The sequence below is a fragment of the Erpetoichthys calabaricus genome, chromosome 7 (assembly GCF_900747795.2).
Source record: "Erpetoichthys calabaricus chromosome 7, fErpCal1.3, whole genome shotgun sequence".
NCBI classification, from domain to species: Eukaryota; Metazoa; Chordata; class Cladistia; order Polypteriformes; family Polypteridae; genus Erpetoichthys; species Erpetoichthys calabaricus.
The window spans coordinates 69,436,878-69,457,602 of NC_041400.2; the positions used below are offsets into that span (position 1 = coordinate 69,436,878).

A 20,725-nucleotide genomic window follows, 5' to 3' on the forward strand; every position below is an offset into this window, starting at 1 on the left:
CATGAGCGTGAGCTGTCAACAATACTATTTCCCAACGTTCAGCCGGAACAACCAGCTGTTCAATCAGACCGCCCCCCAAACTGATCGAAGATAACCCAATAAAGGAAGCTGCTTTTAACAAGAAAGTGTGGAGTTTTGAAACCAAGGGTCTCACGGTTCACATAATAGGAGTCACCGGTGGCATAAGCCTGCTTAAATGCAAACTCCAAGGAGCTGTCGGCTTGCTGCCAGTGCGCAAAATCTGTATGCTTGTTATCCAATGCCTTTGGGGGGGTGGGGGGGAGTGGCAGCAGCAACCTCCGAAGAGCAAGAAGGACCAGGCAGCCACTCAAGGAAATTCAAGGAGTCTCCCTCACTGGATGGATCGGGTTCAATTTCCAGGCCAGTAAACAGGTCAACTCTGTTAACCACCAGCCCCTCCCCTCCCTCCAAAGCTTCACAGTTTTGAGGTCAAGTAACAATCCATATATAAATATAAAACAGAGTGTCTGACTATATGTTCCCTATACAATTCCAAACACTTCTAATGATATGGACCAAATTTTTCATAGTAGCTTTCCAGGACCATATGGACAAGATAGACTACTTCAGAACAGGTCAATCACCTGAAGCTAAGCATGTTTGGGCCCAGCCAGTGCGTGAAGGGGAGACCATCTAGGAAAAAGCTTGGGTTGCTGCTGGAAGAGGTGTTGGTATGGCCAGCAGGAGGTGCTTACCCTGTGGTCTGAAAGTGGATCCCAATGCCCCAATGTAGTGATAAGGACACTGTCTTGCAAAAATGGTGCTGTCCTTTGGATGACATGTAAAATGGAGGTCCTTTCTCTCTGTGGTCATTAAAGATCCCTGAGCATCTTTCATAAAGAGTAGGGTGTATCTCAATGTCCAGGCTAAATTGCCCACCATGACATAGTCACTCTGACCCCTAATCATCAACTGTCTCTAATTGTCTCTCTCGCTCACCTCTTCACCACCTAACACTAATGTGTGGTGGGCAACTTGTAACAAAGCATAATATTCATAAGATTTAGGAGTGGAAAAAAGTATGCTGAGCAGCCATTTTTACATCTGAACTACTTAAAAAATAACTATAAAAATTACCAGAAGCAAAATGTTTAACAATGTACAGCAGCAAACAATGCAAAATTTGCTGGACTAAAATTAAGTGCTAATATTCCACATATCTGCTTCCCTGCAAGAAGTTGTATGTAATGAAAATCATTCATCACCCTGCAGTAGGATGTAAATAGAGGCAGTTAGGCATTATATGTGAATGTCATACTTAAAGTAACATTTACTTAGCTGTCTTTAACTAAATATCACAAGTGTTTCTAGAGATTATCTAAGCTTCTCTTTATTATGGAAACTTACACTTATTTATATTGTTGCAGACCTGAGAATCTCACCTTCATAGGAGCAAAACCACAAATAACGTGGTAAATAATAACTGTTTGTGTTGTGCTGATTGTATGTTGTTGGCATTTTGGTTGGTACTAAAGTCATTAGTCTGTCAAAGTTATGAAATTTTATTGCGCTGTGTATATAGTTTCCTGTTTCTCAATACCTGAGAAAGCCATTCATGAGCAAAACACTAGCACTGCAAATGAGAAGAGGGAGGTAGGATCATCAGCATATGACAGTCTATGTGATGGAACCAGTGCCACTTCCCTTTTTTAGTGCAGCCTCTTTACCTGACACGGATCTGAAAGTTGTAGTGAATAAGAGAAAAGTGAGATGTAAGAGGAGGATCTTCTTGGACAACTTTTAATGAATGAAATCCTAACAGACTTTGCAGAGAAAAGTATTGCCAAGCAGGAAAATGCCTTGCTTTAGCTACAAACAAGTCTAAATACCAGATCAGAGTCAGGCACCCACTACTACAGTTGACCCTGTGTGCATAAATATAAACACACACATAAACTGTGCATGCATGCATACACACCCACACACAAAAGTTTTGTTGTATAGAAAAAGAGCATTGTGCAAGATGAGGGTCCACACTTGAATTTTTCTTTTTTTAATGAAGTACTTACTTTTATATATGAAAAGATGTTTTGAATATTGAAAAAAATATTGAAAATATGTGATTATTTTGAAATCCTAGTACAGGGTTTTTCAAGTTCACTGTAACACAAATAGGTACATAGCAAGAAACCAAAATGATTGTGATAAACTAGAAGGGCAAGAAAGACTTGTGCCTCCTAAGAACTTTTCACAATGTAGCAACTATCAGGGGAAATGTAGAAATCACTAATCACTGGTATCCTACAATAACACAGGGGGAGTGTCAGTTGTTTGGTTCAGACAATTAAGTTTTACACTCTTATGCTGAAGCAAAAGAAAAAAATATTATAAAAAAAAAAGTCTGGATTGCAACATCGGACTGTGCTTTTTGCAAATGTCTCAAAGCATATCACACAAAGGATGTGTATTCAATCTGCACAAGCACTGTACAGCAGTGGACACTAGATACATTTTTCCTACTGTATTTATGATAGTATTTTGGTATATACATGTTTCTGTTACAAGTAAAAATATTTTTATTATTGAAAAAATTCTACATTTTTGACTGATTTTTCTTGGGGTCAAATATAGTGCTAAGGGGATTAAATAATAAAAAGTGAAGCCATGGCTTTTTAGTAAAAGAAGCCAATCAGTGTTTATAACTTATCCTGCACAAGTATTTTATACTCTTTCAGTGTTTTATGTTCCAACTACAAAATAAATATGAATACATTGAACAATCCCTGATAAAGATTTTAAAGGAAAAACTAAGTTACTGTGTTTCTTTTTTTAAATTAGATTAGATCAGGTTAGATTAAACTAGATAGGTTTTATTAATACCAAGGGAGAGAAAAGCCAAGCAAAATGACACCTTTTATTGGCTAACTAAAAAGATTACAATATGCAAGCTTTCGAGGCTAAAGAAGGGGCCTGAGTTGCCTCGAAAGCTTGCATATTGTAATCTTTTTAGTTAGACAATAAAACGTGTCATTTTGCTTGGCTTTTCTCTACAGTCATAATGGCTAACACGGTACAACACCCTAGTACTATTAATACCAAGGGGAAACTTAAAATACATACAGCTGTAGAAGCATAAAAAACAAAGATACAGATTCACGGGACAGAAGTTTGTCTTAGCATAGTATGGTAGAATAAGCCTGTGGTTAAAAGTGCTTCAAGAGATTGACTCCTGGTAGGGATGCAGGGGATTTTTTATGATGACATCCAATTTTTCCATCATCCCCTATTTCTAAACAGCTTCCAGTGTGTCCTAGGTAAGTCCAGTGTAAGATCAGACTTCCTTAATAAGTTTGTTCAGGTATTTTGTGTCTTTTGAACTTAAGTTACTTCTCCAGGAGACCAATGCACAGAACAATAAACTGGTTACTACAGACTGTTAGAACATTTGCAACAGCTTACCGCATAGATCAAAATACCTGAGTCTCCTCAAGAAGTACAGTCTGCACTGACCCTTCTTATACAACATCTCTGTGTAATCAGACCAGTCCAGTTTGCTGTTTAGGGGAACCTCCAGGTACACATAGCGCTGCGCACTTCCACATCCTCCCCATAAATGGTGACAGTTCTCAAGGGCTCTGAAATGCCAGAAGTCCACCACCAACTATGTTATCTTGCTGATGTTAAGCTGTAGGTGGTTCTCCCTGCACCACAAAATTAAATCCTCCACAAACCTCCCGTACTCCAACTCACCTCTGTCATTTCTCATTGAAATTCACTTCCTTATCTTTGTCCTGTTTAAGTTTATATGTCTACCAATAATTCCCTTATACAGTACATTAAGTACAAAGAATGCTGTGGAAAAGCATCTAGTCTCTTGAACAATTCTTTCATTTTACTGACTAGCCAATACTACATTTAAATTTATACTAGAATTTTGTTGCATATTTTATCTCAATTTATTTATTGAAACAAACAATAGTTTTTAATTTCCCCTTATTAGCAATAAGATGCAAAGGACAAAAGAAACCAGCATTTCTGCATTTAGCGTGTTTTCATTTACACCTGTGTGTATTTATCATGCACTATATCCATCCATTTTCCAACCCGCTGAATCCGAACACAGGGTCATGGGGGTCTGCTGGAGCCAATCCCAGCCAACACAGGGCACAAGGCAGGAACCAATCCAGGGCAGGGTGTCATGCACTGTATGGTTTAATTAAATACTTGGAAGAAAAGAGAAGAGAAAAAGTTAAGGACTGAGATTTACTCATCTGTTTTAGACTTCAAATCATTTGGATGAGATCCTTAGAAAGGAAAAAAAAAATCTAGGATATGAGAATGACCTAATATGCCAGTGTTAAAGCACTAACAAGCCATGAAATAAAATTATTGGCAAGGATTGTTTTCTAATTAAGTAACTGGGTTGGAACAAAAACCTGTAGCCACTGCGGCTCTCCAGGACTGACTTTTCCCACCCCTAACCTAGATAACACAGAGCAGTTGCCAATCATTATATGTCTAGTCTTCCTAATAGCCAAATTAATCCAACAGTCATTAAAGCACATAAAATACCTAGTCAGAGGCTGGACAGTATTTGTGAAGAAGCACAAGCACTATACAATACATACCTGTATTCTGAGAGATCTCATATCAGATCTGGGCGATACCCACATCTCCACCATACTCCAAAGGAATACAGCACAGAACAAACTGGCAGCATCTTTTAATGCACACTTTCCAAATCAGTGGTCAAGTGATTTCTTAATTAGGTTCACTGACCCAGCATCTTAACACTAAAGATCAGGGCTTTACACACTGGTATGGCGTACAGACATTACTTAAATTTTTCACCATGGCATACCGACAGTAAATTGTTGCCTACCAGTATCTCCCACTATAACCGTAACTGTATAACAGTACAGTACCGTAACTGTATAACAGTACAGTACCAATATAGCTACAGTGGTGTGAAAAACTATTTGCCCCCTTCCTGATTTCTTATTCTTTTGCATGTTTGTCACACAAAATGTTTCTGATCATCAAACACATTTAACCATTAGTCAAATATAACACAAGTAAACACAAAATGCAGTTTTTAAATGATGGTTTTTATTATTTAGGGAGAAAAAAAATCCAAACCTACATGGCCCTGTGTGAAAAAGTAATTGCCCCCTTGTTAAAAAATAACCTAACTGTGGTGTATCACACCTGAGTTCAATTTCCGTAGCCACCCCCAGGCCTGATTACTGCCACACCTGTTTCAATCAAGAAATCACTTAAATAGGAGCTGCCTGACACAGAGAAGTAGACCAAAAGCACCTCAAAAGATAGACATCATGCCAAGATCCAAAGAAATTCAGGAACAAATGAGAACAGAAGTAATTGAGATCTATCAGTCTGGTAAAGGTTATAAAGCCATTTCTAAAGCTTTGGGACTCCAGCGAACCACAGTGAGAGCCATTATCCACAAATGGCAAAAACATGGAACAGTGGTGAACCTTCCCAGGAGTGGCCGGCCAACCAAAATTACCCCAAGAGCGCAGAGACGACTCATCCGAGAGGTCACAAAAGACCCCAGGACAACGTCTAAAGAACTGCAGGCCTCACTTGCCTCAATTAAGGTCAGTGTTCACGACTCCACCATAAGAAAGAGACTGGGCAAAAACGGCCTGCATGGCAGATTTCCAAGACGCAAACCACTGTTAAGCAAAAAGAACATTAGGGCTCGTCTCAATTTTGCTAAGAAACATCTCAATGATTGCCAAGACTTTTGGGAAAATACCTTGTGGACTGATGAGTCAAAAGTTGAACTTTTTGGAAGGCAAATGTCCCGTTACATCTGGCGTAAAAGGAACACAGCATTTCAGAAAAAGAACATCATACCAACAGTAAAATATGGTGGTGGTAGTGTGATGGTCTGGGGTTGTTTTGCTGCTTCAGGACCTGGAAGGCTTGGTGTGATAGATGGAACCATGAATTCTACTGTCTACCAAAAAATCCTGACGGAGAATGTCCGGCCATCTGTTCGTCAACTCAAGCTGAAGCGATCTTGGGTGCTGCAACAGGACAATGACCCAAAACACACCAGCAAATCCACCTCTGAATGGCTGAAGAAAAACAAAATGAAGACTTTGGAGTGGCCTAGTCAAAGTCCTGACCTGAATCCAATTGAGATGCTATGGCATGACCTTAAAAAGGCGGTTCATGCTAGAAAACCCTCAAATAAAGCTGAATTACAACAATTTTGCAAAGATGAGTGGGCCAAAATTCCTCCAGAGCGCTGTAAAAGACTCATTGCAAGTTATCGCAAACGCTTGACTGCAGTTATTGCTGCTAAGGGTGGCCCAACCAGTTATTAGGTTTAGGGGGCAATTACTTTTTCACACAGGGCCATGTAGGTTTGGATTTTTTTTTCTCCCTAAATAATAAAAACCACCATTTACAAACTGCATTTTGTATTTACTTGTGTTATATTTGACTAATGGTTAAATGTGTTTGATGATCAGAAACATTTTGTGTGACAAACATGCAAAAGAATAAGAAATCAGGAAGGGGGCAAATAGTTTTTCACACCACTGTATATGAAATACAACATATTATGGGTGAAACTGTGTGTCATACTAAGCATCTGCCATTAATAAATTAGGGCACCTTGTTCACACTATTATGAGTAGAAGGTTAACTTGGAGCATTAAAAAATATAAAAAGGTAAAAAGTAATATGTACATTAGTACAATTAACATAAAAGAAATAATGCAATTGCCAGTCGATCAGATAAACCCTATCACCTGATTCAGGCTTACAGCCTCTCACGTGTGTGATCAAACAGCAGGTGACCAGGTTAAAAAATAAAAATAATAATAAAGTGTGCAACTTCACTTGTGATCAGTCGATCATAATATATAAAGAGATGGCAAAAAATTAATAGCAGTGTCCTGTGAGCCCAAAGATCAAACCTCCTAATCTTACCACAAGAGGGGCATCCACTCAATGCACGAGACTGTGACAATGACAGGGATGTCAAACAACTGTGGCAACTCTACTCCATTCAAAATCAAACAGGTTTGACATATTCATCCATCCATCCATCCATCCATCCATTTTCCAACCCGCTGAATCCGAACACAGGGTCACGGGGGTCTGCTGGAGCCAATCCCAGCCAACACAGGGCACAAGGCAGGAACCAATCCCGGGCAGGGTGCCAACCCACCGCAGGACACACACAAACACACCCACACACCAAGCACACACTAGGGCCAATTTAGAATCACCAATCCACCTAACCTGCATGTCTTTGGACTGTGGGAGGAAACCGGAGCGCCCGGAGGAAACCCACGCAGACACGGGGAGAACATGCAAACTCCACGCAGGGAGGACCCGGGAAGTGAACCCAGGTCCCCAGATCTCCCAACTGCGAGGCAGCAGCGCTACCCACTGCGCTGTATGTGGCTTGGAAGCACCATTTATACAGCTACTCCTAGGGTACCAGAAATGCTACAGCCAGTATTGGGTATCCTGACTCAAGATAATTAATTACTTGTTGAAAACCTAACCATGCTATCTGACAACATACATACTTTAATCATTGTGTGCACTTTTTATAATTTTTTTTAACAGAAGGTCATCAGTTTTGTCTTGGTAATGTTGCAGATATGGTAGGTAATACAGTCCAAGCTCTTTAGCTGAATGCTTTTTGATGTGCTAATGTACTTCGGATGTTTTGCTTTTGTATTTCAGCACAGTATTAAAAGGTTTGAGCAAACCTTTTCATCTTTTCATTTGAAATGTTCCTAAACAAAGCTAAGTCTACTGAATACTTCAATTCTGCTTCTGGTTTTAAAATGATCTGACATGTAGCTGGACTACTGCATGCCTGTATCTATTTAAATGTCTCAGTGCAAGTGTTTTTTATGCACCGCACTGCAGAAATGAAAACAAATTTGCAAGAAAAATTTAAACTAATTTCATAATTGATAAGATTGTCAGTTTAACAAAACATAAGTTTAAGAACAATGACTAATCAATAGAATTTTCATCATTAAGACATTCTTTTTCTAGGCAGGTCAAATCTGCAGAGGTTAGCACTTGTTGGTACACATGTCTGCTTTAGTCACTGCTGTGAGGAGTTTGTGGGTTTTCTTTTTGTCTACATGGCTTTTTCTTTAGATGCTCTTGTTCCTCACAGATCTCTAGGATGTGACGATTTTAAACTGCCACCATATGAATGAGTGTAAATGTTTGTATGTAGATGTGACAGACTGGTGTCCCTTACAGGACAGGTTTCCATCTTTAGCCCAATGCTTCTGGCATTGGCACTAGCTTTTCCATAACTCCAAACTGAAAGTAATAAAAGTAGATGAATGGGCATTACTTTTGAACTATATAAGCTAGCTGAGGTTCACATTTCTTAAACATTCTAGTGAAAAGTCAAGCAAAATGACACCTTTTATTGGCTAACTAAAAAGATTACAATATGCAAGCTTTCGAGGCACCTCAGGCCTCATTACATCTTGCCTGAGGTGCCTCGAAAGCTTGAATATTGTAATCTTTTTAGTTAGCCAATAAAAGGTGTCATTTTGCTTGAATTTTCACTACATTCATAATGGTTAACATGGTACAACATCATAGTACTACTTAAACATTCTAAAATAGGTAATAATATTCTGCTTAATAATAAATTAAAAAAAAAAAACTCTCTTTCTGTTAGAGGGCATTCTCAGTAGGAAAGAAAAGAGTTTTCAAAAACTTTTTTATTTTTCAGTATAATCCCCTAATAGCTCCATACACTTCACCTACTTTATCTGCAATGACTTTATCCCCTTTGAAAAAAAAATCTTGTTTGACCTTCAGAACAGGATGTCACAGCTGTCTTGACGTCTTCATCACTTGAAAACTGCTGTCTACTGCGAGATTTTTTCAAAATTCGGAACAGAAAATAATCAGAGGGAGCCAAGTCTGGACTGAAGGGTGATTCAGCTGCTAGAACCCTGCATTCTCAGATTGCAGCCTGTGATTCACGTTACATGTGAACCGGTGCATTATTGTGAAGAAGCAGCACGCCTGCTATGAGTTTTTCTCATCTTATCTCCTTGATTGACTCCCGTAAAGCAATTATTGTGTTGGCGTAACTCTCTCCCGTTATGGTTGTCTTGTGTGGCATAAACTCCAGAACCAAAAGTCCTTCAATATTTCAGAAAACAGTTGCCATAACTTTGCCTGCAGATTTTCCTGTCTTGAACTTTTTTGGGGTGGGGGATGACTTGTGCTCACACAAACAAAAGAGCCTATCCCTACGACTTATGACAAAATCAAACCAGGTTCATGAGTTTCCCCAGTAAATTTGATTTTGTTGTGGTGAGTCACAGACCAGAACAACTGAGTTGCTGGGGGCTTCAAACTATTCAACTGGCACCAACTCACTAAGATTACATAAATGGGACTACAGCAACTGAAAATCACTAGAAAAGTCATGTAATGTGAAGGGGTTAACCACCTCAACTGACCTCTTACAAATGAAGTTTTTGGTGGATGCGTCTTAGAAATGTGTTCGCTTAAATTTTGGGCTAAATCTCTCTCTCTCTCCTAAACAGCTGCCAGCCATTTACCAGGACCAGATTTTATCCAAATGTCTCTGTTCTGAACACAAACGTGACCTCATAAGTGCACATATACCCATAACTTCCTGATGCCTTAAATCGAATGAATCCTGATCGCAGGACCCAATAGAATAGAACAATAGAAAATTAATTTATCCTCCTATTTAACTATGGTGGTTAAACTTGATTAAGATAATTAAGCACCATAATTCCTACACATTTTAACAAACCTTCATCCTTCTGAACAAAAACAGTTAAATTTTTAAGGATATACAAAAGCCAAGGAGTGACAGACATCCAAATGCTGGATGTGGCATAAGGCACTTTCTCACTCTTCTCTTCTTCAGATCTGGAGTTGTGGCTTGTTAGGAGGTGGATAGCTGTTAATTTGTCAAAGCCTCTTTTCCCCCTAGATGCTGCAATGTGTCTTCACAAACACAAATCTTCCCCTGCTCCTTAAATTATACACAGTTATGAGAAAATGTACTTGTTTACATGAAATTCAGTGGGTTAAAAAGTATTTTAACATTATCAATCAATGGTCTGATTGGTTAGTTCATATGCAAATGTCCATGAGTTCTTAAAGCTCAAGTATAGCTTCCTGGAAGTACCCACATCAATTAGTTGTGTGAAATTTAAAGTACAACTTTTCAAATTAACAAAACATTGCCATTCCCATAAATAGTGAAAAATTAACCCCTGCTTCTTGGCAAATCACAGTATTCGTCTTGCAAAATTCATTCTCTATCTGGGACTGCTTAACCTGCAGATGTCAAGCCATTATTTAATAAGGTACAACCATGATCTCAGACTTAGTGGTGCTGCTTCTAATTCTGAGCACACTATACTATAAATACTGTATTAAACTACAGTTTGATGATCTGTAAACAGCTTGCCCACATGTCTGCAAAATGATTTTCCTCTAAACTTTAGCATCACACTAATTTGCTGTTTCTTAAAATATCAGCACAGACAATTTCAATAAATTAATAAACCAGAATCCTCATTGTTCCTCCTGTATCAAACAGTTTGAGTATCAGCTAAAGTCTCCATTGTACTATCCATGCAAGGCTTTTCCAGGTAGGCCAAGGAGAATGGCCCCTTATTATCTAGATCATACAATCCCTTGTCCTCTTATGTAAAAATGAGGACTGCCATCGTCTTACAATTCTGAGGTCCTGCACCCTCCAATGCAATACTGGAGTGGCATGTTAAATATCACATCACTACTACAATTTTATATTGCTTTCAATATATCTGGTTGTAACTTATCAGATCCTGCAAAACTACCACACAGCCATTTAAAGCCAATGCAATGGCTCTATCCACAGAAACTGATTCAACCCTACAAGATGGTTCTCTCATGAGGAGCCTCTGACTAAAATCTCTGCTTCTCTAAATGAAGAAAATCAAGAGGAAATGGTTGGAAATGCCCCAATGTCTGCCAGAAGATGTTTATTTAGCACTATCTACTGGAGGAAATATCAGGAGACACTTGAGTCATTATGGCTCTTGGGGGGGTCTGGAAGTTCCTAGGAAACTGCCAGAAGTAACTGGGTGCCCTACTCATCTAACTCTGTATTACCTCTATGACAGGACAATCAAATGGCAGTAAGAAATTGAGTGAAAATTAATAGAGATATTTATAATACTTTTCTCCTGGAAAAATTCACATGACATTTCTTTAGAAATTGCACTGAACCTCTAATATTTAAAAAATGGTCAATTTCTGCCACCTAATGGTTTACGAAAAGATTACAGAAAGATTATAGGATTCGTGTAATATCAACTGAGCTCTGTATTTTGCAACATGAGGCTAACTTTGATGATTGAAAAGTATTTTGTATAACCATAATTAAATAATACACATAAGTATCTATGATGATTTTCCTTTTACAATTCACTATAATAATTCTCTATATTAAATATGCAAAAAAAAAAAAAAAAAACCTTAAGACTTCTTCCAAGGGAGCTTTAATTTAGTTTCTGAAACTAACTTCTTAAAACATTTGTATTGTATTTTTTGCTCATCAAGCTATCTGCACTTTTTTGAAGAAGGAGTATTGATGTTAGTTAGTTGACTTTTTTATTCTCACAGACATCTATAGAGATATCCTAGCTGTCCTTATTATATTTTGAATAAAATAACTAAATAAATGCATGTGCCCTAATGGTTATTCAGCATAATGAATGGTTCTCACATCAATTACATGATTTAAGTATTATGAAATGTAAAGTGCCAGAAGCAAAAAACTCTTCTTGAACAATCAATACTTTAATAATTCATCCTTACATTTGTAAGTGTAAATTTATATGGATTAATTGTGTAGCTTAAATAAAAACTGCTTAAACAAAACATCTCTAAGAAGATTTATCAAATAGAGAATGAAAAACTCTGAGATGTGAGAAGTTCTACTATTGTTACTTTATTTTAATTTCTTAGTCAGATCTGAAAAAAAAAAAAATAATAATAATAATAATAATGTTTTACACAGGATGAAAATTCTTTTAATTTATGTAACCCATAAGCCATTTGGTGCATCAACAAATATACCTCAATTTTTTAAAAGAAAGGACCAACAAACAAGCTTAAAACAAAAATGATTACAAAATAACACCCTGCAGTTTAGTAGAGGACCACATAAATAAACTAAAAACAAATATTTCTTTATTCATGCAAGACCAGTCCCAATCATTAATGCATATAATTTGACATCTTTAGTAACACTCCTGTGTTCTTTCAGCATAGATGTTATAAAAAAAAAAAGCATACCAAAAGAAACTGTATGCTCAGTCAGAATGTACTCACAAGGTGACGGTGTGCTACTACAACCACTGTGATGGAGGGCATGAACCACAGGTTTCCATCACCCACCTCATGGACACACAGTCCTGGTAAAACCTCCCCTACCTTTACCATTAATACCCCAAAATTAATTTACATGTGTAATGGAACATTTTATCCTAGTCAATTCTTTCTCCAATATGTAGTCAAGTATACTTTTTGCTTTGTTTCGAACTGTAGTCTTACAAGAATAAAGTTAACATACTATATGAACACTAAAAATGCAAATGGAAAAGCACACCTAAAATATTATACAGAAAATTAAACAATGCCATATTTTTAAAAAATATATTCTGGCATTAGTCAGTGAGCCCCAGGGAAGACTGGATGACAACTGAGAATAGCTTAGTGACTACTGGAGGGACAGCTGATAGCACAAAAAATGGCAACGGGGTCAGGAATGGGCTGACCACCTAGACTGCACCTTCCGTGAGGCACAGCCCTTATAAGCTACAGAAAAGTCTTCAAATATAAACCCCCAGGGGATCCAGAGAAGGGGGAGAATGAGAACCCATTAATACAGACCAAGGGACAACGACCAATGCAAAAGGAGATTAAATCATGAGCTCGAGATGCATCTGCTGTAAGGTTTGCAAGAACCCCTGTGGTCTTAAGATCCATCTAGCAAAGAAGAGATGCATGGAGCAGGAGAGAGATGCACAGCGCAAAGGTACAACTCCTGGTGAAATGCAGGAGGAGCCCGGCCCAGAGTCACTCCACAGAGCCCAGAACCTCCAGGCGCCAAAAACTCCTTTTCCATGCTTTATAAAGAACGACCCAAGGGTTAAGTGGCCCCCAGCCTGCAAGCAGAGTGAGTAGGTACAGTTCGACAAGGATGTAGCAGAAATCATCACAGCTACAGTAAAAGGAGATGATAATAGTCAGCTCCAGGCAATGTCAGCAATCACTGTCTGCTATGCTCTGGAGAGGTCTGGACCAGAGGTGGAAAACACCCCAGTTCCCTACACTATGAATCGTAGAACAATGAAGATCCATCAGTTGCAACAGGAGCTTAGGACCATGGCAATGCAGTATAAGAGAACGGAAGAGGTACAGGAGGCTCCATTGGCTTATCTCCGTCACATTTTTAGGAAGAAACTAATGTCGCTATGCAGGGCAGAGTGGCACATGAGGAGAGGTGGAGAGAAACCTAGAAGGTGTGCAGCTTTTATTGCTAATCGTTTTAGGATCACTAGAGAACTGCTTGGTAGTAAATGCAGTAGTGTACTCAGGTGTTCCAAAGATGAGCTGGATGACTTCCTACACCAAAATCTGGATGACCCAGTGAGAGAAGAGGAACTTGGACAGCAGAGGGCACTCATAGATTTTCCAGCTCCTGATGTGGAGTTTAATATGAGGGAACCCAGCTAGAAGGAAATGAAGGAGGTAGTTAGGACTGACAGAGCAAACTCTGCTCCAGGACTTAGCAGTGTACCTTATGTAGTGTACAAGTGGAAATATGGATTCCAAAAGAGGAAGACTCAAAACAGATTGAGCAATTTAGATATACAGTACCTCATTCCTTAGTGTCGAAGGAAAAAAATTCTTCAGCATACCTCTCTTGTTCTCCTCAGAAACAACTATATTGACGACACAGCTACACAGCTCATGAGAGGGACACAGGAGGTGAGAGAAGACCTAGTTTTAGTGTAGTAGGACCTTGCTGATGCATATGGCTCTATACCACATAAGCTGGTAGAATTGGCGTTAGACCATCATCATGTCCATAGGAAAATCAAAGACCTCACCAAAGATTACTATGGCAATTTTTGGATGAGGGTCACCTCTGAAACTACTGGTTAGAAAAGGGCATCATCACATGTTGTACAGTTTCAGCCACCCTGTTCACCCTGACCATGAATATGGTAGTGAAAGCAATGGAGGTAGAATGCAGAGGACCCTAGACCGATTCTGGTGTACAGCAACCCCCTATAAGAGCCTTCATGGACGACCTCACAGTTACAGTAACTTCAGTCTCAGGCTGCAGATGGACCCTGAGGGGCCTTGAAAACTTTTTTCATGGGCAAGGATGAGCTTTAAGCCAACCAGGCCCCATTCCCTCGCCCTAAAGAAGGGCAGAGTTACAGATAAGTTCTGCTTTGTCTTAGATGGCACTACCATTCCATCAATCACTGAGAGGCCAGTCAAGAGCTGAGGAAAAGTCTTTGACTGTAATCTCAAAGACACAACTGCAATCAAGACAACTATCAGGGAGCTTGAGGCCTGGCTAACAAAGTTGGACAAGTCGGGTCTGTCTGGTAGATTTAAAGTCTGGATATATCAGCATGGGATCCTGCCCCACATCTTTTGGCCTCGTTTGGTGCATGAGGTGCCAATTACAACAACTGAAACTTGAAAGAGGAAGATCAGTAGCTTCCTGCATAGATGGTTATGGTTGCCATGGTGTCTAAGCAGTGCAGCCTTGTATGCGAAGAATGACAAGCTGCAGCTGGCTTTCAGTAACCTTTCTGAGGAATTCATAGTCTCTCACTCAAGGGAAGTACTGCAGTACCAGAACTCCAGAGATCCCAAGGTTTCAAAAGCAGGCATAGAGGTCAAGACCAGCAGGAAATGGAAGGCCCACAAAGAGCTAGAATTGTCAGAATCTCAGTTGAGGCATAGGGCACTACTGGGAGCATTGGCAGCTGGGTGCACAGGGCAGGACAGTTCTCCAAGGCCTCAGTATGAGTAGACCCAGGGTAAAGAAAGGCAGCAACTTATCCAGGAAAAAAAAGAGAGCAGGAATGGAGGAGACACGCATAAGTAGAATGGTGGGGATGAGGCAGATGGAGGCCTGGACTAAGTAGGAGAGTGCGCTAGAGCGGAAAGTCACCTGGTCTGACATCTGGCAGGCCGAGCCACAGCGCATAAAATTTCTTTTCCAGGCAGTGTATGATGTCTTACCAAGTCCAGCAAACTTTTACACCTGGGGCAAGAGTGAGACACCGACTTGCTCTTTATGCTCAGGAAAGGGGTCGTTAGAACACATCCTCAGCAGCTGCCCAAAAGTCCAATGAATCGGTTGCTATTGTTGGTGACATGACCATTTGTTAAGAACAGTGGCAAATACTATTTCCTCGGCCATCCTTGCCAGTAAGCATTACTGCCCACTGAGCAGGAACATCATCTTTGTGATGGCAGGTGAACAGCAACATACTGTATAAACCCCAAATTACAGGCAGGCTTGCCTCACTCTGCGCAAGACTGGCAGATAATGGTAGACCTAGGTAAACAACTTTTAAGTTCCCAGCGAACATTGCAATAATGTCACGACGACGAGACATAGTTGTACTGTCAGAAGCAACAAAACAACTAGTAATTATAGAACTCACTGTTACCTGGGAAGATTGTATAGAGGAATCATGCGAGAGGAAGTATGTTGAGTACAAGGACCTTCTGGAACAGTGCCAGAGACAAGGATGGCAAGTTCATTGCCTACCAGTGGAAGTGGGTTGTATGGGCTTTGCTGGCTGCTCACTCTGGAGAGCCTTCATTCTGCTAGGCATGGTAAGGGTTGAAGAAAGAAGAACACTCTAAGCCATCACAGAAACTACAGAAACAGCTTCAAGATGGCTCTGGATAAAGAGGAGCAATCCGTGAACTAGAGCTACTGGGATGCAAGTTGGGGACTGATCATCCCCGGCTGGGTCATCAAGGTAAGGGTGTCTGATGTTGCGAGACCCTAAACTCTTAATGACCCCAGGATACATCACTGAAGATGTGTTCTGGTGCATCCACAGGATGTTTTTGACACAAACTATACAGACTCTTCAGCTGTATAGGAGAAAAATTTAAATCATACAAAAACAGAGGGGAACTCAATTGAAAAGAGAAGCCTGAATTTTCCTCTATTGAGTGACTGTAATGATAATGTAAATTAATGAACAGACTGCCTCCTAGTTTCAAGCTTGAAATAAACTACTTGTCACTACTCAGACCTGGGGTACTACAACAGGATTTGTAACAGTACATGCAAAGTACCTGGCACTTTCAACAGATCATTTAAAATAACCATTGTATGTTTGTGCATATATAAAGATGTGGACAATTTTGTTGGTATCCTTACAGCTGATTAGGAAAAGTGCTGTATGCCAACTTATAAGTGATTAAATGAAAACTAGCTGTCCCAGGTAAACCTGCATGCCTTTGATATGTCATTGAGTAAAGCAAAGCAAGTGTGCAAAGACATAAAGTCCTGCTTATTCTACAAAGATATTCTAAAATGGCCTGGACACATTTGTTGGGATCCCTACAAAAGATTGTAAATACTGTAACTGAATTAGAGTGACTTTTCAAACTAGCTGTTTTCTTATTTTAGTATCACACATGTCTCCATTGTGCAATCAGTCATTCAGCCTATTTAGATGGAGAAAAGTAGGCACTTTACTGTTTGGTATCTTCATGTGTCCCACACTGAATATGGATCAGAGAAAGCAAAGGACAGAGATCATATCAACTCTATGCCCACAGATAAAAATATGAAGCTTTCAAAGTTTTTTCAAAGCAATTTTTAGAGTGCAAACCATCCTTTTTTGAACTTTAATACTATACAATTGCTGTCAATGCACCACACACAAAAGAAAAGTGAGCACTACGGCTATTCTACTGATGTGACTTTGAAAGTTACAGGATTACTATCTGTAAAGTTTAAGCAAAGATGTTTGGCATGACTAATTTGATTAAACACTTGAGGGTGGGTACATCACATTGTGGAGCATGCAACACTTTTACTCTGTTCATGTGCTCTCATACAGAAGGTTGATTTGAGTTGCTGGGCTGAAAAATCCACATGAATGCACTACCAGCTCAGAAATGTAAGTCGGATAATTTAGACAAAGTAAAGCTACCGGAATTGTCTGAGTTGTGACGTGACACTAACCTTCTTTAAAATAAAATATATAACCTGGTCAGCCCAAAATGAAACTTTTTGGTCAAATTGCATTTGGAGTGAAGTGATACATATTTAATACTTTGCAATTAATTTCAACAAAAATGCTGTTTATCTTTATTTGCCTTTTTTTTTTTGCAGACCAAGTAACAAATCAAAAGTGACCTCAAGTTTCCCTGAGTAGTCTAACAGGTAACCTACATGAATGCACTCAGAGCTTGGAGCCTTGAACAGATCGGAGAGCATGTGAAAGCAGCAATACAACAATGTGGTGAAAGCAGTAAAATGCAAAGGAACCAAATCTGTCTCAGACACAAATAATAGCACTGTTTAAATGGAAGCAGAAATATGACTAGGGCAGCAAAAAAATCAAATTCTATTACTAATGCTGCATTTGGCTAAAACAATTTCCGACCTCCAACTTGGAAAACTCAAAGAAAATGCACCCCAAACGTATAATTACAGCTCATAAACTTTGGCCTGGTCTCTCAAGTCAGTAAGTAAAGTAACACTTTATCTGTTTTATTTGTTTATTAGAAGAAGTTACTTGAAATGAAACACCTTAATCCATAATACTAAATATTAAAAAGGTAAATGTTAATATTTCCAGAAAGAACAGTAACAGACTAACTGATGTTAGCTTGACATGCACCACTGTCCATACATTGTGCTCAATGGTACAGTTTTTAAACTGCAGCTTCCAGGCAGAAACAGTACTATTTATGGTTGCCATGAGCATAAAAATGCTTTTTTACACATAACAATGTACTTTTTGCACCTTTCTTATTCTTAGGTTTCTTCTTTGATCTGGACTACAAGAACTATTGGTTAAGGTTTGTTGCTGGCACACAAGCCAAACACCTGCTTTTATGGGGGGCATCTATGTTCACTTTCCTACTTGAGTAGTACAAACACGGAGGTATCAAATGATACAATTGTGACTTTTGACTTCCCAGCTCTGCTGTATAACAAATGCAGCATACTAAAAAAATATTGGAATTCTGCATTTCAGACAATCAATCATTTTTTCACAATGAATGCCCCACTACCAACTCTTATTTAGAAAGGAGAAGACAAAAAAAACTGTTCATATGACAGCAGAGCCTAAAAAAAAACGACACCCCATCTTATTCTCCTCAACCCATGTTCAAAAATAGTTTCTGTATATAAAAGCATTTTCTGACCTTCAGTTGCAGGACTCATCCACGCACAGCCTCATAATCACTCTCATCAGGCCACTTTAAAGTGGACTGCCATCTTAACTTACAGCAAACTTAAATAAAAAATTAAAAGTAATGTTTAGGATGTGCAAAGAAACATATGACTACTTTGGGAAAACCCATGCAGACGGTGCCTAGAATTGGGTTTAAATCCATCTTTCAGGAAACATGAGACAGCTTGCAGTTGGAAGAAAAAAATTATTAAAAAATAAAATAAAATAAAAATGCAATGTGGCTGTTTGTCACAGACTGTGCACTGTGATGCTGCTGTGTTTTCGAAAGGCGGAGTGGTGGCTCTGAGGCTAGGGATCTGCACTGGCAATCGGAATGTTGCCGGTTTGAATCCCGTAAATGCCAATAGGGACTCTGCTCTGTTGGTCCCTTGAGCAAGACCCTTAACCTGCAATTGCTGAGCACTTTGAGTAGTGAGAAAAGCGCTATATAAATGCAAAGAATTATTATTATTAAGTGCAAGGTGAATAAGTTCATGAGAGAACTTTTACTCTGTTATATATCCGTGGTTTTGCAGATGGACTTTTGTAACTACTGTTGGAAGTTAGGACTGCATCTTTAAGAGAGTGGAACATTAGGGGAAACAGAAACTTTTTTTTTTTTTTTTTTTTAAATGAGATCTGGTAGTTAAGTGTCATCTAATTGGTCACTGTACAATATTAAATACAAGCCGCATTAAAAGTGAATGAATGGAGGGTTGTATATATGTGTATACTTGTAGCAATACTTGTTCAGATACACCTGAGCTTGGCTTTATAAAACTACAGAGCTGCAACCTAATATTTCATACATTTCTGTATACAGAGTAATTGGAGTAAATTAAGTTATATCAGATAGTAGGCCTGGGTAAAAATATAGATTTTCTGATTAATCATTATTTTCAATTTAAACGATTCGATTTAGATTCTTAATATCTCAAAATCAATCTTCTAAATCTCTATCCTGCTCAATTACTATATGTAGATTTTTGCTATTCTTGTTTTTGGTTTCCATTCCTATAGAACTCGCTAATGCGCCTGTTTAGTCTTTCTACAGAAAAAGCACTTTACTGCTTCACATAAAATGGTGTGTCCTCTCGAAAAGAAATCCGTGTCTTAGACACTTAAATCAGAGGTGTGGACTTACTACTGATTCAAAGGTTGCGTTTAAAAAAAGGTGCACAAGAAAAACACAAAAAAATACATTTCGTTCACTTAAATTTCAACAGTAAATCCATTCCTTGTAAAAATAAATAAACTAAGATCTGCTCAAAGGTTTCAATAAGACTATATACCTCAAGATGTGATACCACTATGTGTTAAACATAATGGTGCACATATAAAAATTTTGTTTATCAAATACCTTGCAGCCACAATTCCATTGACCAGTCTCTCCGTTTCCTCAGACAATGACGATGGCAACAGGATTTCCACAGGTTGCACTTGAAGGATTCGGCTCTCAAGCTCAAAGCGTGAAGCCGAGTCCTGAAAGCTGTCATACATAACATCTCCAGTGCTGGGTTGTATTGCCTGTCAAGCCACAAAAACCACAGAAAAAAAAAAGCACTGTATTAACCTCACGGACTGCATAAAGGCCATTAAATGAGTCTTGTATAGTTATTTTGTGATGAATGTTTTATAAGGAGTTCCCCCAATTTTCTCACACTCGTTGAACCCCAGCATGCCCTTTAGAGTGAGTTACATTTTTTCACTGTAGTAGATCCACCTGAACTACATAGATTAATTTCTCAGCTGAAACCCTCTACCTGCATCCTTGAACCAGTACCAATAGGCTTTTTCAAACAAGTCTCCAATGTCCTAGTTGATAGTGGATGTTACATAGTGAACTCATCATTAGATACAGGGGTCTTCCCTAACTGTCTAAGGACTTCAGTTGTTAAACCCCTGCTCAAGAAAAATAATTTCGACCCCTCTGTTCTCAACAACTTCCTTTCTGAAGGGAGAAACCTGCCTTTCTTATATAATATTTTAGAAAAGTCAGTTTTTAAGCACCTATTGAAACCATAGCCCACAGTATTCTTATAAATCGCCTTACACGATGGGGTGACCTCTCCGCCAGTGTCTTAAATTCGTTTCAGTCTTATTTAACAGGTACAAAATTCTTTGTTAGTTGTGGTGATTGTACTTCATGGGCCCAAGATATTTTATGTGGTGTACCACAAGGATCTATTCTGGGTCTGCTGTTTTTTCAATCAACATGCTTC

The 20,725-nt window shown here is 38.9% G+C and overlaps 1 protein-coding gene across 1 annotated transcript in view; it reads right to left on the reverse strand.

The window, feature by feature from the left end:
* Positions 1-20,725, reverse strand: part of LOC114654267 (mutS homolog 3 (E. coli)) — a 162,163-nt gene that overhangs the window by 110,142 nt on the left and 31,296 nt on the right. Inside the window, exon 8 of the mRNA XM_051929441.1 lies at positions 19,864-20,030. Within this exon, the coding sequence (XP_051785401.1) occupies positions 19,864-20,030 (167 nt within the window). The remainder of the gene's footprint in view (positions 1-19,863; positions 20,031-20,725) is intronic.